The 25,433-nt window shown below is 41.2% G+C and overlaps 1 protein-coding gene across 1 annotated transcript in view; it reads right to left on the bottom strand.

The window, feature by feature from the left end:
- Positions 1 to 22,096, bottom strand: part of gabrg3 (gamma-aminobutyric acid type A receptor subunit gamma3) — a gene marked incomplete at both ends in the record, with an annotated part of 95,304 nt that extends 73,208 nt beyond the window's left edge. The window contains 2 exons of the mRNA XM_080770917.1: positions 21,182 to 21,330; positions 22,044 to 22,096. Of these exons, the coding sequence (XP_080627043.1) occupies positions 21,182 to 21,330; positions 22,044 to 22,096 (202 nt within the window). The remainder of the gene's footprint in view (positions 1 to 21,181; positions 21,331 to 22,043) is intronic.
- Between the last annotated feature and the right edge of the window lie 3,337 nt (positions 22,097 to 25,433).

Here is a 25,433-nt window from a genome sequence, read left to right as displayed (position 1 = left end):
CGTGGCCTATACAGGAAGATGCGTCATCATGACCCAAGGAATCCAGGGAATTTTGATTTAATGACCTACGGTTCAAGAGCTGTAAGGCAAAGTGTTCTGTTATAGCGCCACCATGAGGCCAACTGATGTAATTATTTATTACATTAAGTTGAATAATTATTATGAACCTCCCCAGTCCCCTCCAAGTGTTGTAACTGTAGCTCTTGTGGTTTCTGAGAGAAAAAAATACTTTGGCCACGCCCATTTGCGTCTCAAAAGATTTTCCACCATTTTGAATTTTCTTCAAAACACACTTCCACCTACAGATTTTGTTTAAATCTCACAAGAATCGGCACACAAAAAATATAAAATAAACGTTTGTTGCAAAAAAACTTTTTTTAAATCCCCTCCAAATTACTTACACATGATCACATGGGGGTGACTTGACATTGTCATTGAATAGCAAAATCTGTGTGAGGGGCCTATATTTCCAAAGGCATCTGTACGATCGAGACAACCACAATTTGCAATTTCCCCAGAAATGCACCATTCCTGTACTATATACTTGCCTGACAGGCCTCTGAGACCAGATAATGATCTATTAAATCGCATTACTCTCTGTACATCATTTGGTGTTCATATATTAGAACGGGTAAGATAATTAACCATAATGATGTACTAAATTGACCTGTTAGTCTTTGTAAATGAACAATAAGCAAGATGGGTGAGACATGAACATTCCATGTTACCGATCACCAATGGAGTTTAAACGCGACTCATTTGCATGCTGCTCAGCTTCCAGACAAAAGAAAGAACTCTGCGCTGAGTAAAGTTTGGCTCCGAGTTTGGCCCAATTAGTGTACGGAATGGATTGAGAAAGTTCCTTTCTGTGAACTTTACGAACTGAAAGGATTTCAGCGTGTGTACGATATGCAAAGTATTTATTATATTTTTACATGCATGGATATACACGCATAATTAGTAAGATCTAAGTTGTGAAACTTTGTGGCATTTCTCCACTTCAACAACAGCAGTCATCGTTCCACTGGGCCAGTTAGTTTGTATATACCTTTCTCCTTGAAAATGAAGCCTGAACACCTTACTGGTTCATCAACTCATATAGCTGGAATATTTCCAACTGCTGACAAGAAATATCACTTGGGTATGGTGATTCTTTTAGCTTTTCTTTTAATGTGATATGCACAAATTTGATAATGTCATGTTTTGTTACTCCACTGGCCACTATGAGTTGGTCAGCATGGCCTGGTCATACCGTACAGTGGTGGACAGGACACATGTATAATATGGGTCCAATTGTTTGCATGTGTAAACTTGAAACATTATTGTACTATAAAAAGATATATTTTCCCTTCATCTTTATCCTTTTTAGTGTAATAGTATTAGTTTACTATAATTAGATTAATACACGATAATCAACACATTATTTAGGACACACCCAAATCAAATCATTGTACAACGTATGTGTTAAATCAATTATTCAATCAAAGCAAACGGCATTAAACAATATTAGTTTGGCTCTTCTACAAAAATAAAACGTAGTTTGTTACAAGGCTGCATTCTATAGCACGTGCCAAGCTGTCATTCTCTTGTATTATTTATGTAACCTTGCGTCTCGGAGGACAGCCAAGACAGGCAGTGTCAGTAGGCCAATCACAGGCAGACGGGGCGTTACCATGCCTATGCTCGGACGCAAACGAGATTCACGTGTGGAAAAAGCATGTTAGCAATGGTTCCAGGAAGTGGGGTACCAGGAATATCTATAAAAGTACAGGAACTGAACTTTTTACACAGAACACATGCATAATTATGACCTAGAACTGTGACATAAAGCAATTGAAAAAAAATCACACCCGTGTGGAGTGATGCAACTCCGCGTGGGAGTCCCCGGCAGGTCCCCGGAAGTTCCAGACCCACAAGAACGCGGACCGTGTGGGGTCCCCATCTGGGTACTGTACTGTACTGTACCTCAAATCATCATATATAGTTAATGTGTGCGTACGTGCTTGCGTGCGTGCGTGTTAGGGGTGTGCTGAAATATCGATATTGCGATATATATCGATACGTCCTCCCGCGATAAATTATCGATATAGATTATTAAAATATTGATATCGGGATTTTTCTTTTGCATATTTGTCTATATAGTGTATGTCGACCAGACACCAGGGAGGATATAATTTATACGATAATTAAATAACATTGGTTTTATAATGCCTTAGATAGTATAATAATAAATACTACATTTGAATGCACCCTGCTCCAATGCACTGCTTTTCAGTTTATCATCCAAGATTGAGCCAACAAATGTGAATATCATGCATAATCAGGATAAATAATTATCGTTGGACAGCATTAAAAATAAAATTTTCACAACCAAAACATTACACAATGAATTAAAGCAGTACAGCCCTTAAAGTTATATACACTACTTATCACACCATCTATTTAAATGAATTGAAGGAGAAAAGAAATGTCCATCTTACCCATTTCGAAAGTATCACATTTTGCAGATACTGTGACAGCGGCACATGCACATAAAAATAGGTTTAGAACACAACATTGTAATTTAACCATTCATACTGAAGAGCTCCATCACTGCACATTACCCATCTTCATAGGCTGCATGTCATGGCCAATTAAATCCATTGCCTTTTCACCCACTGCCATGTCTGTAGCACCAGGGCTCTTTGCACATGCTGCAACAGCTGGCATTCTTGGGAATGGGAATATATCTGGAAAATCCCCGCTGAGTCAGCCATTCAACAAGAGACTCACATCACATCTTTTATAGATATGCGATGAAGTACTAGTATAGCCACACTTCAGACATTCAAAATACATAATTTGCATTGTACAGACACTGGGACTTCTCTCTTAGGGCGCAGTCACTAGCAACTAGGCCACCACATTCCGTTACACTGTTTGCAGTACCACCGCTAGGCATACGCACAGTACGCACTGGGTATGGAATAGGATATGGATAATCTCACTATGACTATGATTACTAATTATAAAGGAGGTGAAATAGACTTTGTACCCTACCTTCAAGGGTTTTTCAAACATTTCTTTTTACATTTTCACCTGCAGTAACATGCCCAAAATTGGGACTCCAGTTCCAAGTGGTTAAAGAGCTGTCCATCACTTTTCTCAAAAAGATTTTCCTTGCTCTCCAGCCAGCAGATGAATGAAGGGATGGAGCAGGGTGCAATTACCAGCTAGTCAGGTGATTGCACTTGAAATGCCACTGTGTGTCAGCTTGCAGGTCACATCGTGCTGCAATTTTGACCCAGAGAGCCGCCACCGTGATGAGAAGCAAATTGGACACAATCAGACCCACTGCTTGAACCCTGAACGCAGCGCATCTCCTGCTCTGCATACTCTCTGGCACACTTCAAACACCAGTGCTTGCCAAAGGAGAGACTTAATATGCACACAATATGGCAGTGTAACCCATGCCAACAGGTGCTTTAATTAAGATGTTATGGCAAAAACAGGATCAGCCCAATAATGACCATCTTATGAACATCCTTTAGAAAGACACCCCCAAAAGCCCAGTGTGTTGATTATTAGGTCAGGCATTTACTTTCCAGTAACAGTGTTAAGCGACACTCTGACTGAGCACTTTGGCATACAGTAGACAGCAACACTATTTAATCTGAATATTTTATAACACATTTTACAGGCACACACCATCACTGGAGATAATTGTTCTAATGGTGTAGTAATACGTTGTGGCAAATGATTAATGGTCTACTATTGGTAAAATGCGACAAGAACAATGAAGGGCTCATTTGTGCTGTGATCCCATTGGAGTGCTCTTTACAAAGCGAGGGAGACCTCCAGTGATTATTTAAATTGCCTCTGCAGTGACTTACACAAAATACATAACTGGTAGGCTTACATGCTTTTGTCCATTGACAAATGACAAATTGAATTCAAATTGAACTGAATTACATTTTGAGACATTGAATTCAAATCAATTATAAATTGTCAGTTGCGGTAAATTGGCTTTAATTATCAAATTCTACCAGATTTCCGGGGGAAAGCCCTCCTATAATAAAAGCACAATATGATGGGGTGACTACACCTCAGCCAGTTGGTGCATAGTCCATACCAGTAAATATACCATATACTGTATCTACTAATACTCCTTGTGGACTCAAGAGGACTCAAGGACTCAAGATCAAATCTGACCATATCTTATCTAGTGCCGTGATTTTTGTATTGTATCGTTTGTGTTTATGAGGTGACAGTACTTAATTAGACCCCTTGGTGTGGTTATGTGCAATGATGTCTTCCCTTTGTATTTAGGGTTTCTTCCTGGAGGCTGAAACCTTGACAGTCAAACGTGACAAAAGTATAGTGACATCACAATATCTTCCCCTCCCACTTTTATCATACAACAACAGCTGTGGGTGTGGCTTCAGTTCAGGTGGATCAATTCACCACCCATCACCACCCACTGACTAGGCAAGCCAGTAGTGATGCGCAGGCTGTTTCTTTTTTCATAACCCGCCCGTCAAAAAATAGCCTAACTACAGGCTTTTCAACACCCACCAAGTTCAGTCCATTCAATTTAAATTACTTTCGAGAGAGAGAGGGGAGGGGGCAGGGACGTCCAGAGGGAATTTGAAGGGCAGGGGCTGGAATTTGAAAAGCACAGAGGAACTGATGTGTTTTTTTTTTTTTTTTTTATCCCACGATTTTGTAACCCATTTTTCACCCCTGTGTCAATCATCTACTGTGATCCTGGGCTCTACACACCCTCCGCCAACCTGGGGAGAGCAACGGACTTAACTCATGCTTCCTTCATGCTTGAGTGTCCAAGTTGCACGCATTCATCACTAGCAGGCTAGACTACTGCAATGCTCTCCTATCTGGTGTCCCCAAAAAAGAAGTTGCCCGGCTACAACTAGTCCAGAATGCAGCAGCACGCGTACTTACCAAGACCAGACGGAGAGCACACATCACACCCCTTTTAAAATCCCTTCACTGGTTGCCTGTTTTATCTAGAATTGATTTTAAGGTCCTTCTGCTGGTTTTTAAATCTATCCATGGTAATGCACCTACATATTTGTCCGAAATGCTCCCTGGGTACGTGCCTGGAAGAGCTCTTAGATCCTCGGGAACTGCTCTCTTAGAGGTTCCTAAGACTAGACCTAAGACTAAAAGGCATGGAGAAGCAGCCTTTAGCCATTATGGTCCTGTAATGTGGAACAGCCTGCCAGTTAACCTGCGGCTCTCTGAATCCACGGACATTTTTAAAAGAAACCTTAAGACATACCTTTTTAACATTGCGTTTAATTAGCTCCTACCATTATCCCTGTTTATGTTTATCTATAATGATTTTCCTAAATGTTTTCTTCTTTTTGTCTTCTTTGTTTTTCCATCTCCTTTGGTGTTTTTATATTTGTAAACTGTGAAGCACATTGAGTTGCACTTGCTGTATGAAATGTGCTATACAAATAAAGTTTTGATTGATTGATTGATTGAAGTTGCTCCTTTACACCTGACAGGGGGGAGTTTCCCTGGTTGGACGTAGCGTGTGAAAGGAACACGTTATTCCAACCAGTTCCTTTCCCCTCCATCAGGCGCCCCGGCTGGCCAGGGGGAGGCAGTTTAGAGAGGAACTGATGTGTTATCAAAGTTAAATGAGCAGTTCCTTGCTTTGCTGTTATTATTGGTGGGTGTTATTATTATTAATATTAATATATAGGCCTATCACATAATCGCATTTGCTTGATTGCCTAGAAGAGAGAGAGAGCGAGATGTAACGGTCCCTCGTTCCTGCGCGAGTCGTAACAAATTATTTGAATGAACATGTATAAAACGTATAGGCTACACATACAGTACGTGACATGACATGCTCTCTGTCTTGGACTGGTTCACTTCACTTGTTTGGGTTGTGTGCGCACTGCAACGGGCCGGACCGCGCATCACTACAAGCCAGGCATACGTAATCAACTGGTGGGCGGGTCCACATAAAAACGACATGTTAAGTACTCTTCCTCCGGCTTATATAATAATACCTGATGTTTTAGGGTGGAAATAAATCACAGCACACCGTCTTTAAATGTCTTTTCGATCTGTCTATGCCCTTGGTTTCTTGTCTCTGTACAGTGTACACTGATCAATCAGGAAAAAATACAACTTGCAATTTGTCTTACAGACCACACCCCTAAACTGAAACCGTAGTACAAAGACATTTGATTTGACGTCAGAGATGAAAAACTGAATGCACCAGAGATTCAAAGGAGTGGGACATATCGTCCAAGTGCTAAGACTATTTCATACCAGGTGATTAGCACAGCAGGACACTTTAATTGCAGCACTGAGGCAGTGAATATTGGAGCTATAGTAAAATACTACTTAGTGGAGGTGCTGGGTTAAAAAGTGACATAGGAAAAGAGAAGGGAACCCGCACACTCATATGCTCCAAAAGATACATTTATTGACGACGTTTGACCAGATGAAGAGCCTTGGCTCGAAACGTCGTCAATAAATGTATCTTTTGGAGCATATGAGTGTGCGGGTTCCCTTCTCTTTTCCAGTGAATATTGGAGCCACATCACTAGGCAGTGAATCACATATAATGAAGGGCTCCGAGACAGCCGGGCCCCCCCCCCCCCATCAAAATTACTAAATTTTTATGTGGCACAGATTATGTTAATTGATAGTGGTTGGCTCGGGACTGTGCTCCGAGTTTACTGAACCCACTTTGAAAAGAGGCTGGCGCCCATGCTGCTTCATTTTGACCACAACACTCAAATGATTTAGAGGTCGCACTACAAAATATTGGCAACAAGACGTACAGTGAATCGACTGGAATGACTGCACAGCCTGAAAGATCTACTTTTAACTTGAACATGTGGCTAAGACACACATTGGAAGAACACTAAACGACAGAGTGGGGAGGCCGTGCAGCAGATACAATAGCGCTCCTGGTTAATTGTGTCCCTTTGAAGATTTGCATGCACCTCTGGCAATGAAATTGTATTACATTACTTTTTTCATTATACAGTACCCTACTAATTCCGTTGCAGTTGATAAATCATGCCATTTAGCACCAGTTTGGGGGGGTGGGGTTGTGTATGTGGAAACCATGACGGTAGATAATTAATTAGCAGTGCCTAATTAGCCTGTTGGTTATTTACCCACCATCTCATTCTTGTCTTAGGGCTGAGGGGAGCAGACCCATTAGACAGAAGCATGTGTAAAATGATTATAGCTGTGATGTTCTACTATGCGTGAGATAGATGCTATTGCTGAATTTATAGATAGTGCGCCAGTGTCGCGTGCCGAGAATTGTAGATTAGCCATTTCCGCCGTGTACACTATGAATACATCAGGCTTTAGTCCACTATTTCTTATCTTTGTTTTCACCTGCCAGGTAGGGTATTCATACAGTACTGTACTACTACTCTGCTTACTTGTTCACAATGAAACCACCAGCAAAAACACTGGCTGGCAACAGCGATGCCAGCCTGCCGTTGAAACCTGCCGCCGACCCAGCGACAGAACCTGTCGAGGCGGACAGCCCTAGTGTCTTGTCTACATTCACTGCACTGCACAATCATGTCCTGAATTTAGTTGTGCAGGATGTTGTCCACAACATCAAAGAGTGTCAGGATTTCATGGTAGTTGTTCATGACATAATAACTGATCAGAAATTCACCAAAGCGACTAGCCTGGTTTAAGGAGTAGGCTACCAGATGAGGACGCACCTCAGGTCTTTGAAACCTCTGTGCCCCATGCGTTGGACCGTGAGAGCAGCCTTGTTAAGAGCAATGGTTTCAACTACTGCGCAATCATGGCATTTCTCGCAAATTTGCATGCACAAAAAGAGAGCCGGTGGTCTGCATAAGCTGCTACAGAAGTATCTGTTGGTTCACCTATGTATGTGTTCATGAGCACCAGTATGAGCACCAGTATGACTGACTACCAGTAGGGGGCGCTGTAGGGCGCAGAAACGGAGAGAGGGATAGTATTAGTGCTGCACTGTTGCCTGCTAATGAGAGAGAGAGAGGAGAGAGGGGAGGGGGGGAGTGAGAGGGGAGTTGCACCACTCAGTTCACACAGGGGTGATTTTCTATCTGCAATTCTATCTGACATTTTTTTCACGAATGGAAACGGTCAATGCTTCTCTCCAAAACCACGCTGCACCAGCTGCAGGCAAGACATCGTACCACTGTAAATCCCTGGAACATGTGAGGCGTTTAAAGTGTGTAACAATTTAATGCCAAATGTTTATTTATGGATATAAAATGCACTAGAACACGATTCACCGCAAACACCTCAAAAGAAAACCTACTGTTCTAATTCTAAACACGTATATGACTGAATTTTGATTGTAAAAACTAAACACAATTGGTAAAAATTATTTCTTATATTTTATGTGTGAACTGGCCAAGAAAAGAGGGAAATAATGTTACATCTCTGCCTGTAACAACCTACAGGAGAATAACAATGACATATAGCATTCGTAAACACATTATAGGCTACCTAGGAAGCTCAAGGAGAAACAGGGGATCTAATAAAGTGACCATTGACCAATATAAAACTAATATAAAACTAGAGCAACATTTGCTACACATCAAAGCAGGAGCAGTGTCTGGGAAGTGTGCCCAAAAAGCAGGCTATTTTTGTCTCTACAAGCCCGAAGGCATGGAGAACAGGGAAGAACCTCTGCCCCAAATGTTTTACATTGGCCTGTTATAGGCCTAGCGCTACCAGGAGGCATATTTTTGCAAAACAGTTTTTTATATACTGCAGATGTTGTCCAAACATCACACAAATTTGTACAGATCTGTCAGATTTTTCTTATTCCATCCTGATTGGCTAAGATTTGATTCTCAAGTTTGCAGGAGTGGCCCATTTTGTACAAAATTCAAGCTATTTTATTATTAACTGATTTCATAGTAAATGCGACCTGTGGTCGCAATTCGTCTGGAACGAACATATGATAACAGCATCCTAATATAAGGTTAGCAAGGAATATCACCTCTAATACTAGCCATGTCTTGTATGGAGAGTATACAGTGCTGGTTCTATGGCTTTTGAGGCCCTAGGCAACATATTATACAGAGCCCCCCCCCCCCCTCCTGCTTTGCCACGCCGGATAAAAATTGTAAATTTGCCATGAAAATGCTTCAATCTGGTGCACTTTGAGATCAAAATTAAGAAGCTAGGTGGGGGCCACATATGTTTATAAACAAATCACAAATGTTTATAAACAAATCCCAAATGTTTATAAACAAATACCAAAATGTTTATAAACAAATCCCAAATCCCATGAGACTTGGTCCTACCCCCCCGACCATGAGACTTACTACAGGTCAACTGGTAGTGGTCCTACCCCCCCCCATGAGACTTACAAATCCCAAATGTTTATAAACAAATCCCAAATGTTTGTAAACAAATCCCAAATGTTTATAAACAAATCCCAAAATGTTTATAAACAAATCACAAATGTTTATAAACAAATCACAAATGTTTATAAACAAATACCAAAATGTTTATAAACAAATCCAAAATCCCTTGGTCCTACCCCCCCGACCATGAGACTTACTACAGGTCAACTGGTAGTGGTCCTACCCCCCCCATGAGACTTACAAATCCCAAATGTTTATAAACAAATCCCAAATGTTTGTAAACAAATCACAAATGTTTATAAACAAATCCCAAAATGTTTATAAACAAATCACAAATGTTTATAAACAAATCACAAATGTTTATAAACAAATACCAAATGTTTATAAACAAATCCCAAATCCCTTGGTCCTACCCCCCCGACCAATGAGTATAGGTTGCTGCCTTCAGGAAGGAGATTTGGTGTTCCAGCATACAATAAGGTCAGACTGAAGAGGTCTTTTGTCCATCAATCAACTCTGAGGCTTAATCAGGATTTTGGCCAGGACTAGACTGAGCTCTGGACATTGCTCTCTGTCCTTATGTTTCTGTAGAAAACCCCACCACTCTAGCTGAGAGTGGGGTGGAGTAGTGGCAGGTTGCCTTGTTGGTGGTGTGGGCGGGGCCAACAATCAGCACACCTGGGGACTATATATAGTCCTAACTAAGCAGCAGACAAACATTTTGTCCCTCACTGAGAGGTGCTTGCAGCATAACCTCTTGTGAGATTTATTCCCCATTAAGGGTGGGCAGGGAATGATAAACAGGTCTGCTGGTACATTAGCTAATCTCTCTCCAGCATAGCCACGTCTGTGTCTGATGAATGGACATACGTTAGTTCAGAGAGAAGAGGGGGATTACAGCCCAGTCACTGTTTGACTGCACTGACGGATATATTGATGGCAAAACCAGGATCTTTTTGGATTTTCTTTGTAAAAAATTAAAATTAAAAAAATCGCTCGTCACCGAATCATCAAGGAGAAAGATGACAGAATATAGAAATAAAGTAAAAATGAGGAAATGAAGTGACAGACCGACTAAACTGAAAATAGTTCATATTCAATATTTCAGGAGTTCATTGTAACGGACCCCGGGATGGTGAAACTTTTATTGTGAAGGGGTTCCTGCCATGTTGGGTCTTACAGACCTTTATTTGACTAGTTTCCTGTTCAAACTTCAGGAGCACATCAATGGGCACTGAGTAGGGTGATCAAGTTCACCTGTTGTCCTGCCGACGCCCAGCATGGTGCTGCAGATAGCAGGAGTAGACAATAAAAGGGCCTCATGCAGTGGTAGAGGAGCGAAAACGGCATCACTATGGGACCAGTACACAAATTGTGTTTAAGGAATGTTTGGTCAAGGCTTATTGAAAGGAAGGCCTAAGGAAAGGTGAATCTCTTTTTAATGGTTATTTGGTCTGACTTGGTCTTATTCTTGTGGTTTATTGTCTGAGGTTTATTGTTGTGGTTTACTGGTTTTCATATTGAATTAGTGTTAAACAACGTAGTGGGGAAATCAATGGATGTTAGTGCAAATGAAAGGTTTAAGGGGATTAAATGCTGGGCTAGCACATTGTTGCGTTGCGTGAATTTGAGCATGTGACTGTCTGCCAAAATCATTAATTCTATTATTTTCTTTGTGACCTAGCCAAAGCTGTGTTCCAAACTCTGCCTGTCTTCAAATAATTATCATCCTGACAGTTCCAATTATGAAGTCAATTGTCTTGATCCTGTGTGGGTTTGCTATAGAGCGCCGCAGTCCCTCCCCCTTTCAGAAAAACGAGTGGCCCAGGAAATGAAAATCCCATGCATTCTCCCATCGGCACTTCTAATATAATTTATTTAAAGACTGTTACGCCGCGGACAAAGCCAACTCGGATCGTGACAAATCATGACAATGAACACAATGTTTTGGGCCGATCAAATAATTTATAAGACGAAAAACAAAACAAAGTGTTTTCTCCTGACTTTCTTTTCTTCTTTCTAATGATTTGATCGGCCCAAAACATTGTGTTCATTGTCATGATTTGTCACGATCCGAGTTGGCTTTGTCCGCGGCGTAACCGTCTTTAAATAAATTATATTAGAAGTGCCGATGGGAGAATGCATGGGGTTTTCATTTCCTGGGCCACTAGTTTTTCTGAAAGGGGGAGGGACTGCGGCGCTCTATAGTCCCACTACAATCTTTCTTATAGCCCCTGAGTCAGAAAGGATAGCTTGTTTGATTTCCAATAGTCAATCATCGTCCATCACAAAGACTTCACCGGGATAAGGCTATGCTTAGGTTGCACGTTGGTCAGGGCTGGTCAATATAGGAAGGAGTGGATTATCGTCCCCTTTTGAAAGAAAAAAGATAAATTGATCTTTGATTGTTTTGGAACAAAATGCGAATTAAATAAACAGAACCGTTTTAAGCACGTTCAGTACAAAGCAAAATCCCGAGCATTCATTTAACTCTGAGAGTTTAGAAATGGACCAGTAAGGGGCAACTTTTACAGAGTCAAATTAACACTCAGGATCTTTAAGGGATATGGAATAAAGGAGGCGAATACTGCAAATCCAGTCTCCACAGTGGCTTCTGGTGCACTGCCATACAGCATAAGGATAAACACTGGTCCTCTTTGTATTCATTCCTGAACATCTGGGCCACTATATATTTATTTTATCTCAGTTATCATTTTACCAGCCTCTTGCTGCTTTTCAGACTTTTAAGAATCAATCCAGAGAGACCTCCCAAACTTTTATATTAAACTACTGTTTACTGTGCCATGTCTTTGAGGAGCATATGTCACTGCTGGCAAAACAGACTGTACTAACTGTGTGTGTGTGTGTGTGTGTGTGTGTGTGTGTGTGTGTGTGTGTGTGTGTGTGTGTGTGTGTGTGTGTGTGTGTGTGTGTGTGTGTGTGTGTGTGTGTGTGTGTGTGCGCGTGCGCGCAAATACTCAGAGTTCTGCTGTAGAGATACCTCCTATTGCACGTGGGGTCTCCCAGAGGGCCACAAGGGGGCTCCAGGGGGGTCAATTGGAAAGGAGGGACATGAAAAACAAGCTTTTAATTATACAGTATATATTCTCCCTGTCAATATTTATAGTAAGGTATTATACTGTATCTGTGCAGTTCTGTGTACGTGTTCAGTCAGTGATGAAGCCTCACTATACAGGCTGCTCATATGCTTGTACCAGGAGGTATGCAATGGTATGCTTGTATGCATTTGTCTCACACACACACACACACACACACACACACACACAATGCAGAATCTGCACACTGTATTTATTTAGTTATGGCCTGGGGACATGTCCAGCATATATATATATATACACACACACACACACACACACACACACACACACGCACACACTCTGGATCGAGACCCAATGCTCTGCTACCATTTGCCAGATGGTCGGCAGCAAAGTGAAGTGGGGCTATACAGTTAATCAAAATAATTAATACATTATAGAAACAATAATCGCTAATGTAATAAATCATTCTTAATTAATCCCTATTTTGGGCATGTCATTTTAGGTGAAATTTTTCAAAACATTTACAAAAATCTTAAATACAGTATGAAGATGTCAATCTACAAGCTCACGATGTGTTGTAGTGCAATGTGTTGTGTTTCATCCTAAATCCATTTATATTTACATCCTTATTTTATTGACTTGGCTATTTTGACCTGGGTTACACTTCATTGCTATTAATAATGCTCATTTATTTTGCAAGCCTATATACAATCCTCAGAGACTGAAGTAGACCGTAGTGATAATGTGTCAAGGCCGGCCCGATCATACTGTGATTTCAGTCCTCCTCCGCCCCCCCTGGTCACAAGTCCACTGGTCTCCATTGCAGAATGTTTTGGACCAATCAGTCACAGGAAGTAAATCCCTCCGACACAAATGCACTGCCGGACGGAGACACAACCTATTCTTGGTCGGGTGTCTTCACACTCTGTGCCATGCAGGCGTATGGATTGATGGCACAAAGTCTTCCGCTCTGTGTCTTCTCTCACTGGCCAAGGCTCATTACTGGAAGAAATGCCAAGGCTTCTGAAATATTCAAACGGCAGAACAGATCGTCTCCCCGTTGGCTAGCTGCGCCAAAGCCTATCACATGTCAACGAAGAGAAGTGGCAGGACACCAGGAGCTAGCTGAAATTGGAGGTGGGAGGGGGGGCTTTTAAGTGAACAGTGCATGTGCATCAGGTGTTCCCTGACAGCTGGCCTGGCAAGCGGGAGGAAGAACAGTAAGAGACCAGCGGTATCTGTGAGAGCTCCTGGAAACCCTTATGACTTGTGGGGGCGGTACGAGAGAGGGCATATAGTGAGAAGTAAACCAAACCTGTTAAATGGGTGACAGTGGTTCTTTAACCACTTGAATCCATGTCGTAATAGGCGAACATTTGGTAAAAAATAGCACAATGCGTTGCAATCGGCTATTTTTGATATTCGGTGAAATGACCCCTGTCAACAAATTAAAGGGATTAGTTAAGTATAGGTTATTTCAATCAATCCCACCTGGGATATTTAGTACAACAATGTTACAACATGTTGAACTACATGCTTTTTTCTTTCCAGTCAAATGGCTCCATCTGGAAACCAGACGGAAGATCATATCACATCTATTGAATCTCTCCACCTGTATTTCCTATCAAATCTATCCACATGTATTTCCTATCAAATCGCCACAACTCCGTTTCTTATCAATCAAATCGCTCCCTCTTATCCATTTCTTACAGAACGAATCGAAAGACTTTCACGAGTCCCACCCCTGTCCATTTCATTAAAATGCCATCATTTTACAAGGCATTATGTATACTAAAATGACCAATGCACTCTGCAACCCACACAGGATCAATGGAGCGTCGGTTTTATGCATGGGAGATAGAACGATATTAAAGTTCATGCCACGGTTATTCTGGCCAATATATAAAGTATATAAGTATTTATATATGCTAAATACATTTATTGGATTAAGACAAGCCTCATGAATGAGTTTGTCAGGAACAGGGTTGGATTAGCACCTCTGAGGGCCCCTGGGCACTGAAGCTCGAAGGGCCCTCCTGCACATGCAGACCTGTGCGTGAACTTTTGCCAGTTTCTTTTTTTTGGCTCCACGCCTCAGAGTGACAGCCAATATAGCCCATTGTTGCTCCTTTACACACAATTGCACTTTCCAGCTGCATTCTCACCAACAATAAAACCATTCATTTTGACTCTATTTAATAAATAAGGGCTGGGTTTCCCGAACGCATTTAATGTAAGACTTGTAGTGCCGCGCATGCTCAGATGCCCTCTAGGCCGCACACAGAAGCCTGTGAACATTCTGTGCATAGATGTGCCACGCAATGGTACATCTATGCAATATATATATATATATTTTTTAGAGTAAGAGTAAAGGGAGCCTACTGTCAGCTGCCCAGCAGTCCAAATATTATTAAACTAAATTTCAGAATGGTAGGCCTGAGGCCTACCAGGAAACCCAGCCAATAACAAAGTGGGGAAATTTCCATGGAGCTAAAATGATGATGCCCAAGGGCCCCTGTGCATGTGCCCAAAGTGCCCATATGGTAGATCCTGACTCGAGCAAGCCATGTTTAAAGTCAGCCACGTTCCATAAACAAAATAAAAACAAGATTGTCACCTCTCATAGTCAGGAAACTCTTGACACATCACTGCCCCCCACACTGCACCGAGGGGAACTTTGCATGATTGATAACCATTGCCTTCTTTTCTAAATTCCAATGTGTCCGCTGTCACACAGAGTTAGCCTTGCCACCAGGTTTTCCCGAGCCTGCCCAGCTTCTCCGGTAATGAGTCTATCTACGATGTGTTGCGTGACACGCCACGGCACAGCAAAGGCCGACACGGTTGAGAGGGTTTCCTGTGTCAGCCCAAAAGGAAGCTGACACAATCAGGCCATGGAAATATTGACAATGTCATTAACAGCTGGCCGTGAGAAAGATATCACACACGGTGCTGCAGTTGCTGTTTAGCCACCGATTGAGCTCTCCCTGTGCGCTTAAATGCACCTGAAACTGTTCTTTTGCCACCGGGACAATCTTGCACCAGGTCACAAGAGCCCGTGTTGGTTTATCCATCGGCCTCAATGTAAACAGATTTACAAAAATGCATTTCTCGGATTCTTTGTCCAGATTGCGTTTTGGTCAAAACAAGCTTTATTCAACGCCCCTTAACTAAAGAACCGATGATGGTGTTTACAAAAAAATTAATTCCGGGTGAAAGAAAAGACAAGCGTTTGTTTACATCCGGTTCATGTCTCGGGACACGAGGCTATTTTCAGCAAAGATATTTAGACTCTACACTTAAGTTTGCGTCGATCAGTAAAAGAAAAGTCACTACTCACTATTAGAGCCCTGAGGCCCATAAATGCTGCGGAAAAAGTCATAGGGAGACATGTAATGTTACTATCGTGCTTTAGGACAAATCAATCTGTGCTAGCACAGTAATTGACTACAGTTACAAATCCTTGATGTCTCACTAAACCGCTCCTCAGTGCCTGTAATGTAAAAGGTTAATTTGTTATGTTCACATAAACGCCTTCTAAAACGTCAGTGTTCCAGTGCATTTCTAACTTGCATCGTTCCAACTTGCATCATTCGTATTACAAATAATAATAATAATAACCAAAATAAAACGGAGTGCAGGCCATGTGTCAGCTGCCACTGCATGGACATAACATTTGGCGACTTGACCCAGTTGACTCACTAGCAGGACAAATAGGGTGTGAGTAAGCAGACCTGAAATGGGTGCATTAATTAGCTGCACTGGCCTTGGAGGGACTGCTGGTGGAGGTGTCAGGGGTCATCTGCTGTAGAACAAGACTGACACCTAGGATGTCACACATGGGGATGTTCATCAGAGTGTGGACAGTACTATCTAGCTCGGATCAAAAGGTCTTTGCAACATCTGGATGGGGGACTGCATGACAGAACAGAACCTGTGAATGCTGCCTGTTGTTTGAATATTCTTCTGTAAACTCTTTCTTGGCAAGGTATGGTAACAACCAAAGCTGGCCTGGCTTAATATACAAATAACCGATGTGGCATTATTCTGTTGGACGGCTACAATCCTACCCTCTGCCATGGAACTGTAGGCTGTCATACCATGTCTGTCCATCACATCCCATTTCTATCAAGTCAAGGCATCACTATAATGAACAATAATACAATTATGATAGAATATACTGTAACCTCAGTCTGTTTTGCCCTTCCACCAAATTGAGAGAGATAGATCATTTCCTCTTGATTCTTGAATATGTTTAGACATGACTGGCTTTGGTGTTTATGGAGCTTCTACTTTGACATTCCGCAGGATACTATCAAATTCATGTTGGCATACAAAAGTATAAATTAAAATTGTCTTCAAAAGATGACAACTCTCATAGCAGTGTGTTGGATTCTTTTAACTCCTCTTGTCTCTGAAGAATTTCTTGAACCCAGACCAGACTTTTTCTGCACAACGTACAGCAGTAAGAGCTACTGTATGACGTGGTGGCATGATGCCACTGTTTACAGAATGTTAAGCCCAAGTTATAGCCTACTAAGTAGGTCTAAATCAAGCATTATCGTTTATCGTGTAAATGCTCTTCACATCATTATTATCATATTGGTGTGGAGGGCCCTTTAAAATTATTATTTTGGGTACTTTCATAAGCGCTGGATTGATATAAATGTCAGGTCAAATGTATAAATAGCTAATAGAATAATCAAACAAGATATTTTCCTTCATAACAAAATGCTGGATTTAAGAGCCATACTAACTCATTGACTTTACATTGACCAAAAAATCCATTCACTCCATTCTATTCCATTACACTCACTATAGGCCGTGGGCCATAGGCTGTTATCGTGACTTTCATAGTACCCCACCTCGGCACATCTTAAACACACACGCACGCACGCACACACACGGTAATTAGCATGGAAAGATATTTCTTATTTGATTTAATGAGCGCAAAATCTCTTTTAGAAGAGCCACCCATCGCCTTCTCTAATATACGGCAACCTTCCCCGTGTTTCTTCACTAGTCCGATCCAGAAGAAAACAGTTTGCCAGCCACTGCTACAGAGCTGATCATGAGGTAGAAAACTGTCATTCCCTGATGTCATCACTACGGACACATGATTCAGTAGGCAGGAACTGGGGATGGCAATGAAGGACCGGGAAGTCTGGCGTGGCATCGTGAAATCCATGATCTCGACCGTGGTTGAAAAACGATGATCATGATGATCTCTTATTTGGAATTCTACCAACCGGAAGTCAAGGATTCACGTTTGTTTGACTTGACACAAGCTAAGCTTTGATTGACTGTCGGTGTTCACTAAACTTCAGTATGCTTTGACTGGCACAGCTGTTGTGAGCTGCTTGCTGCACAAATGTCCGTGGGTGTTTTTTAGTATCGCAGGTGGTTTAAAATTGGTGTGGTTCTTTGTCCTGGGAAAGAAAGTGGCTTCACTGGCTTGTGTGTCTGTAAGCGCTGTTTAGATGAGAGAGTTGTGACAACTTTCACAGGGCCAGTCCTCTTCTACATAGGCTTTTATTGGCGAAGAGCATGGCGAAGTGTGACAGTTCTGGACGGCCGGAAGTTGACAGAATGCACTGGACTCAAGCAACAAACAGCCCAGCTTTAATGATCTTAAATCCCTTTCTTTTAGATCATTTTTCAGTAATAGTACAACATAAACATTACAGAGACTTTAGTTGTTACTGTACAATACTTTTAACAGTTGTCATGTTGCACACATGCCTAAAATTGCTGATATTTGTGCCGTCCTATTTGAAAACAATGTATTTCAAACTTCAGCTTGTCACACTCCAGGGCTCCAGGGGGAGTACTCTTATCTATGTGTGTGCTGATCTGACCATTGTACGACTGTACGTGGAAATAAAATGGGGGGGGGGGTCCACCAGATTTCAGTTCTACGAGGCTCTATAGTAACCATGAGAGACAACCCACCATGCCCTGACTATAAGTCATGAAAACTAGAAGTTAATTTTGAACTACTGTAGGTGGTGGCTAGCCTTTTGACTTCAAGGTTAACAAAGCTCAAGGTTATCAAAGTATGCAACAAGAAAAGTGGGGTCAGGTGTTGTATGGGAGAAGGGGAACCAAGTGCAGCCAATCAAGACAACGGATGACCAATGATTTCAATCATTCCAATTATATCCCAACTCACTATAGGCCCAGAGGGAGGATCCCACAGACTGAGGAACAGTGTCGAACAGAAAGACAAATAGTAGGCAGCCAAATGTGGAGACTGTGGCTGTTCATTGTTCAGTTGCCACAACACCGTTGGAATCCAATTTAAGTGGGAGATTTTGCTGGAAAGTAAGAGACAGTCACTTCCAATCCCTTGGGTTTCAAATTCTTCCTGTCATAAAAGTAGTGTCACAAATACTGTACAGTATATATCCCACAGAAGCATAATTGTTTAAACCTATTTGTATGTGAGGAACCTCACGCGTCTCCGTCAGGGAATGTTCCCTTTTTAATCAATGAAGGGTGGCTCCACTGCCCCGTTGGAGCCCCGCCGTAACGAGCCTAATGAAACTTGTATGTGTGTTTTGTTTCCTCCACTTCTGTGCTGATCGCTGTCATGCTGGTATGGTGCACATGCAGGCTCCATCACCAAGCAAGCTGGCTGTTCTCTTTACCTGATGCTTACTCAAGGACACTACAAGATCCTGCAGAAGTTACACATTGCAGGTATAGAACAATGCTGTGATGGGTCTATTGTACGGCAGCCACAGCCTGGTTCACACCTGGTTTCTTGAGCATTCAGGGTAGGGTATGCTTGCAGGGACAATACAGTGAGAGATACACAAGTTAAATCCAGTGTGTTATTTTAACTGCGTGAAACATTATCTGGGAGGGTCAGCCTATTTTTAAAGCCATTATTGAGGGGCGCTAGCCCCTCCTATATTCAGCTATTAGTGTAGATTTTTGTCTTACACAAACATTACATTCATATTGACAATGAATGGAGAATTTACATCATAGTATGTGTCTGAGCAAATCGACATGTTACGTCATGATGATGTACGATATGTATGATAAGAGGCCCTTCACTTCACACAGGTATGATTTTTGAGGGGCGCTAGCCCCTCCTAATGTTTGTTTTTAGTTCAATGTTTGTTTTAAAAACGCCATTGACAATAAATAGAATTTAATGTTTGTCACCGTTTGTTTTACATCATCATTACATCACCTAATCATATTGATGATAAGAGCGCCCCTCACTTCACACAGGTGTGATTTTTATTATTTATTTGATTAGGAGAGTGTAGAGCACTGATTATGAGTGTAGAAAACTGATTTTCCCTTAGAGGCCAGTAAAATTATAAAATCATGGTCGTGGCCTAAGGGCCGATTCATACTCCTATTTTAGAGCCGAATAAAAGTCGGTTCGGCTCTGTAGAGCCTACAATTTGACGTCATTTGAGGTTCGGGGGGGCGGGTACCGTCCTAAGTCGGCTCTTCGGTGCTACTGAAATTTTCTGACGAGCCGAAATCATTTCGGCACTACAGCGCCGAAACAGCGGTAAAATAGGAGTATGAATCGGCCCTAAGGCCTATGACATTGGGGGCCCTTGACATTAAAAAGGCTGAGAATCACTGGCGTAGAGAGGTGGAGGGCAGAGAGAGAGGAGACATGTGAAATAAGATGGGGATTGGCTTTGAACCCGGGTCCTCCTGACTCACAACAAACATAATTGTTCATGCACTGGCTGAGTCACCAGACACCCCTGTGGAACCAATTCTAATAAACCAATAGAACAGATTCAGGATGTATCCTTACAGCCAATGTTTTATGTTTATTCCTATCAGTAGATGAGGCCAGCCCTTTTGATGTGGACAATGCATACATGTACTATGCCCAAATACAACCAGTTGCTAGAATGTGGGAATAGCCTAATTATTTTTCTCATTTTAGGCTAAAATGACTGCCGTTAGATTAATCAGACATATGGCTTATCCACACAAAAGAAAAACACCATCTAAAGCAGTAATCAAAGTTAATATAGCGTTAAATTGGTTTACCGGTAACTAGCCTACTTTAACCTTATATACAGTATATCGCCATTGGGAACCAACCGGTGGAAAGGGGTTCAATGTGTCACATCATGCCACAATGTGAGCCTGTAGAGCTGCTTTTTTATCTAGGAAAAAACAAAGTCCATAATGTAGGCTACAAGATTTGTACGCGGGTCCCTGTCACATAATGTTTTCAGATTGGGGTCTGTGTCCAAATACATATTAATTTGGGGTTCCTTGACATGAAAAGGTTTGAGAACGACTGATCGGAAGTGCATTATCTGTATCTTCATGTAACAATTGAAGAATAAAGGGTGATTTGTACTTGGTTGCATGATGTGTCGTGCACGAAGTGTTGCATGTGCACCAACATGTGTTGCACCCCGACGTGGTTAGCTAGCTATAGATTGAGGTGAATGGCTCATTTTAATTAAATATGATGGGATGAATGCTGGGAAAGGAAATGTCCCTCACATGCAGTTTCAGCACACAGGACACACACACACACACACACACACACACACACACACACACACACACACACACACACACACACACACACACACACACACACACACACACACACACACACACACACACACACACACACACACACCATGCTTTCAGGACCATGGACAGCGCACATGAGTCTCCCTCTCTCTGCCTCTCTCTCTCTCAGCATCACTGGGTCGCATTTTCTGTGAATGAAAGACAGTGACTTACCTCCGATGTCTGGCCGTAGTTTCCTGTCGTATTCCCTCAGTAAGTTGTTCAGTATTTCCGTGGTGTCCGAGGTTTCATGTGATTTAGGAGCCAACATTTGATTTACAGTAACATCCTCATAGTCGTCTTCATATTCAATTGTTTGAGAGCTAAGGGAGAAAAATACACATTTGTGAATATATCAATATTTCGTATTGTCAAAGATTTTACGTGACAATTAGTTCACTAGTTCACTGTATAGCCTCAGCTTTCATCTTTATTAATTCTTATAGGCTACATATTTTTTTGACAAATTAAACAATACATTTTAAGGAATTCACGCAGATGAAAATGCATCGATTATTCAAAACATTAGAGACCTTGATTATAATAGCCTAAATAATAACTGACAAATCTTCATAACAAAAGAAGCAAAAGTGATAGATGCCCCCAGCGCTACCTTAATGACTAAAGTAAAAGTTCAACACATAAAAGTTGACAAACTGTGTGTTAATAGCGTGATGTTCAGGAGGAGTTAGTTCAAATCATACGAATCATTATTTATCTGTAGCCTATAGCTTACTGTAGCCTACAGATAGACAGACTATAGCTCTCAGATAGTCTGGCATAGTCATTATAAAGTCGATCCCTCACAATGCAGGCTTAACCTGTTCTTGTGAACGGATAAATTGCTTTCTGAAACTTGACATATAGCCTACATCAAGTTTTATAAAGCAATTGTAAAATTCATGACGCACCCCTTCGAGTTCGACAATTAAATTAAGTTTGGTATGTGCATGCATGTGCTCTCAAAAGAACACATTCTGTGCTAAAAACAAAATCGTGAAATAAACGCCAACATTTAAATAAATGCGTCACTTACCACATATTGAAAACTGACAGAAGTAACAAGTATGGCAACAGTTTCTGTGACATCTTCGTCATTTAGAAAAAAAAACACCGAACTTGCAGGTGTGCACGGAGAGCGGCGTGTGTTGATTGTGATGGATTGTGTTGGAGCCGATATGGTCCAGTTCTGCTCTGCTGACGCTGAGTGGAGGCTAGAACACCCTCTTCCAACATGAGACTTGCAATTTTTTTGCAGTTTGCACACAGGTGTCCCCGCGTTCTCAAATCATTCCTCAATGACCTGCTCCTCCCACTCATCGTTGCATTTGGTTATCTGCTGTTGCACCGTCACATGCTCATGCACATTATAGCCTAAATGGTGGTCTATCTATACGCAGGTGCGCAAACTACAAATGCACGTTGTCAGACCTCGACACATTCATCACAAACCTTTCTAGAGGTTTAAGGCTGCGTCAAACAGCTTTGGTCCCCTTTGCTACTTTGCAAGTTCCGAAATTACTTCATTTAATAGCGCAATATGACTGTTTCATTTTAACTAGAAACTAGTTTAATATATATAAAAAAGATCTCCTTCCAAATGGCCTAAGGCAAGCCGTATAGATGAGAGCCTAATTGTGTGGACTAAATCTGATGGTGGTACCGTGGTAGACTGCCTACTGCAGTAGCCTGGGATTTTTTCAATGGTCAGAACCATTTGTTCTGCTCTTTTTTCCATCACTTCAGAAAATCAGAAAATGTAGCCTATGTTATGTTTACTAAAGAGCTGGAGAGACGAGCTGGAGAGTGCACCTGTTAATGACCAAACACATAGCAATCATTATTATAGGCTACTATTGGAATAGAGCTATTTAACACGACAAAATATCACTGCCAGTACCTTAATTAAATTATACATTCAACGTGTAATATGTTCTGCATGGAAAAAACAATGCTCAACCTTCACACCTTGTAGAAGTCATTCCACAGTCCAATCAATCAATCTGTGAATACACACGCGCGCGCGCGCGCACACACACACACACACACACACACACACACACACACACACACACACACACACACACACACACACACACACACACACCAATAGAGCAATTTAACTCACAACTATCTTACAGAAGGACTTCTACATTTCATAGCTATCCCAGCATGCAAGATCGGCTACAGCGCAATGGTTTGTTGGTACTGTAGTCCACAGTGGTGTATTGGTGTCGTCATGGCCCTGGCCCCTTACAGTCTATAACTCATTATGGTCATCATGGCTGAATGTTATCATCCTCTAGTGGCTAAAATGAAAAATGCACACAACAAATTATACCTGATTCAACTGATCCCTGGAAACAGGAAACACATACACGTAGAATTATGTTCTTCATTTAGTAGACAGTTAGTAGTTTAATTACTGTAACAATAATGTAATTACAGTTACATTATTATTATTATTATACAATTTAATGTATAAGAGGCAATCGGACTATAGTTATTGTCCAACTTTATTCTAGATAAACATTCAGTCTAAACATTGTGTGCATGGGTCAATACATCATCATCATCAGACATCATCAGCAACCACACTTGCAATTCCCCATTTGAGTCAATACAGTATACCATCATAGTGTAGCGAGCTGCTGGAGGGAAATTGCAACCCACACTTGCAATTTCCCACCATAATTACCTTCTGTTTTGCATTTATTTCACACGCCTCAGTTTATGAAGTGAACATTCTTATTAATACAATATTAATAATGTTGTGAGCTTGTAGCTTCAAGTGGTGATGAAACTTGTTATTCAGCTTTTTCAGTTTCTCTGGGCTATGTTGTGCTCGCCTCAAATGGCATGGACACCATTAAACCATGTCCTCAGTTTAATCGTCTGTAACACAAAGTATACTCTGCTATTTTGCATCTGGAAGTAAAGATGGCCGGGGTAAATATGTGTACAAAGTTCATGGGAGAGTAGCCTACACTGGAAGTGGTGTGATGATCATTCTGATGGTGGGATGCTAGTAGTACCGTGCATGTGTGTGTTGCTCTGAGCTTCTCGGGTGTATACATGTACAATGTGATTGCAGTCGGCCCCTGCCATCAGTGACAGCTTAAATTGGAGTATCGTCATGCTGAATGGAAAAAGCAACTTAAGTGGAGCTAAATCCTTGACAAACAGATGTGAGCCAGATGTCACAGCTAGAGAACCCGACAGGATGTGTTTATAATCAAAGGAATAACTGCATGCTGCCTGTTTTACAAATAGCATGTGGTTTTATTTATAGAAAGACTACAGTGTATGTATGTATGTTAGTATGTATGCATGCATGCATGCATTTGGTCTTGTGCAAATGCCATGTATTCCCAACCAGATCTATTATGAAAGATGAATATAAAAAATACAATCAGAAAGGGCTGTATTCCCAAGACAAAAGGGCGGTGCATTTATTATATTTCAACCAATAACAATGAAATGTGTCACAGAATATAGGGCTAGATACAGGAAGAATACTGGCAAAAGATCAACTTAATGTGGTAATAAACCCAGCTAAAAAAAAGACAATAATTTGAGGGTGAAATTATAGGATATCACAGATACAGTAGAAGTCATCATCTAGACCAGCATGTATTTATTGCTTCAGACATTTGCATTAAAGAACAGCCGTACTGTACATCAATTCTCTTGAATTGAATTCTCTTGAATTTAATGAATAATAATACAATTGAGGTGATCCATGACCTTATTAAGAGTCAACACTCCAACCTACGCACTAAAACAGACCATAGACCATTTTCATTCTATTTCTAAACATCTAACCGATGTCCTCTGGCTGCACACAGGGACAATACAATAGGATCTCACTGTTCTATTTCTCTCAATTGTGTGAAACTTGTGCAAACTAACCCTTCTGTACTGCATATACTGCAAACCGTAACAAGGTCTTTGTGAAATGTGTCATATAAAAAGCTGCACTTGTATCCACACAGTAAAATCTGAAGGTCCTTACACATCACTAACATTTTTCTTTACTGCGATTAATTTGCCAAAAGGTTAGGCAATGCTTTTCTGATGGTTTATTTGTCTCACTCCCAGTGTGTGAAGACCTTGCACTTAACTCTGAGAATGTACAAATGACACTCTCAGAGTTGCAAAGGGATACATAAACACTGGGGATTAACTGTGCAGGTGGTCACTGAAGTTTTAATTTCTAATTACTTTTGGATCTTGTTTTTGCCTGGAACATTTGAAAAAAAAATATATATAACAAAGAGTGAGATTTCAATATAATGAAAACAATAATTTCCCAAATTCCCCAAAACAGCCTGATCATTGTAGTTAAAAAAGAAAAGCAAAAAACTCGATACCTCTTCATTTCAGTAGAGCTTGTTTTCAGTATGTTCACAGATACAACAGCAAC

This window comes from Protomyctophum bolini, assembly GCF_963924005.1.
Source record: "Protomyctophum bolini genome assembly, chromosome: 8".
Taxonomy (NCBI): domain Eukaryota; kingdom Metazoa; phylum Chordata; class Actinopteri; order Myctophiformes; family Myctophidae; genus Protomyctophum; species Protomyctophum bolini.
The sequence above is the reverse complement of the archived record's forward strand: the minus strand, read 5'-3'. Positions and strand labels throughout refer to the sequence as shown.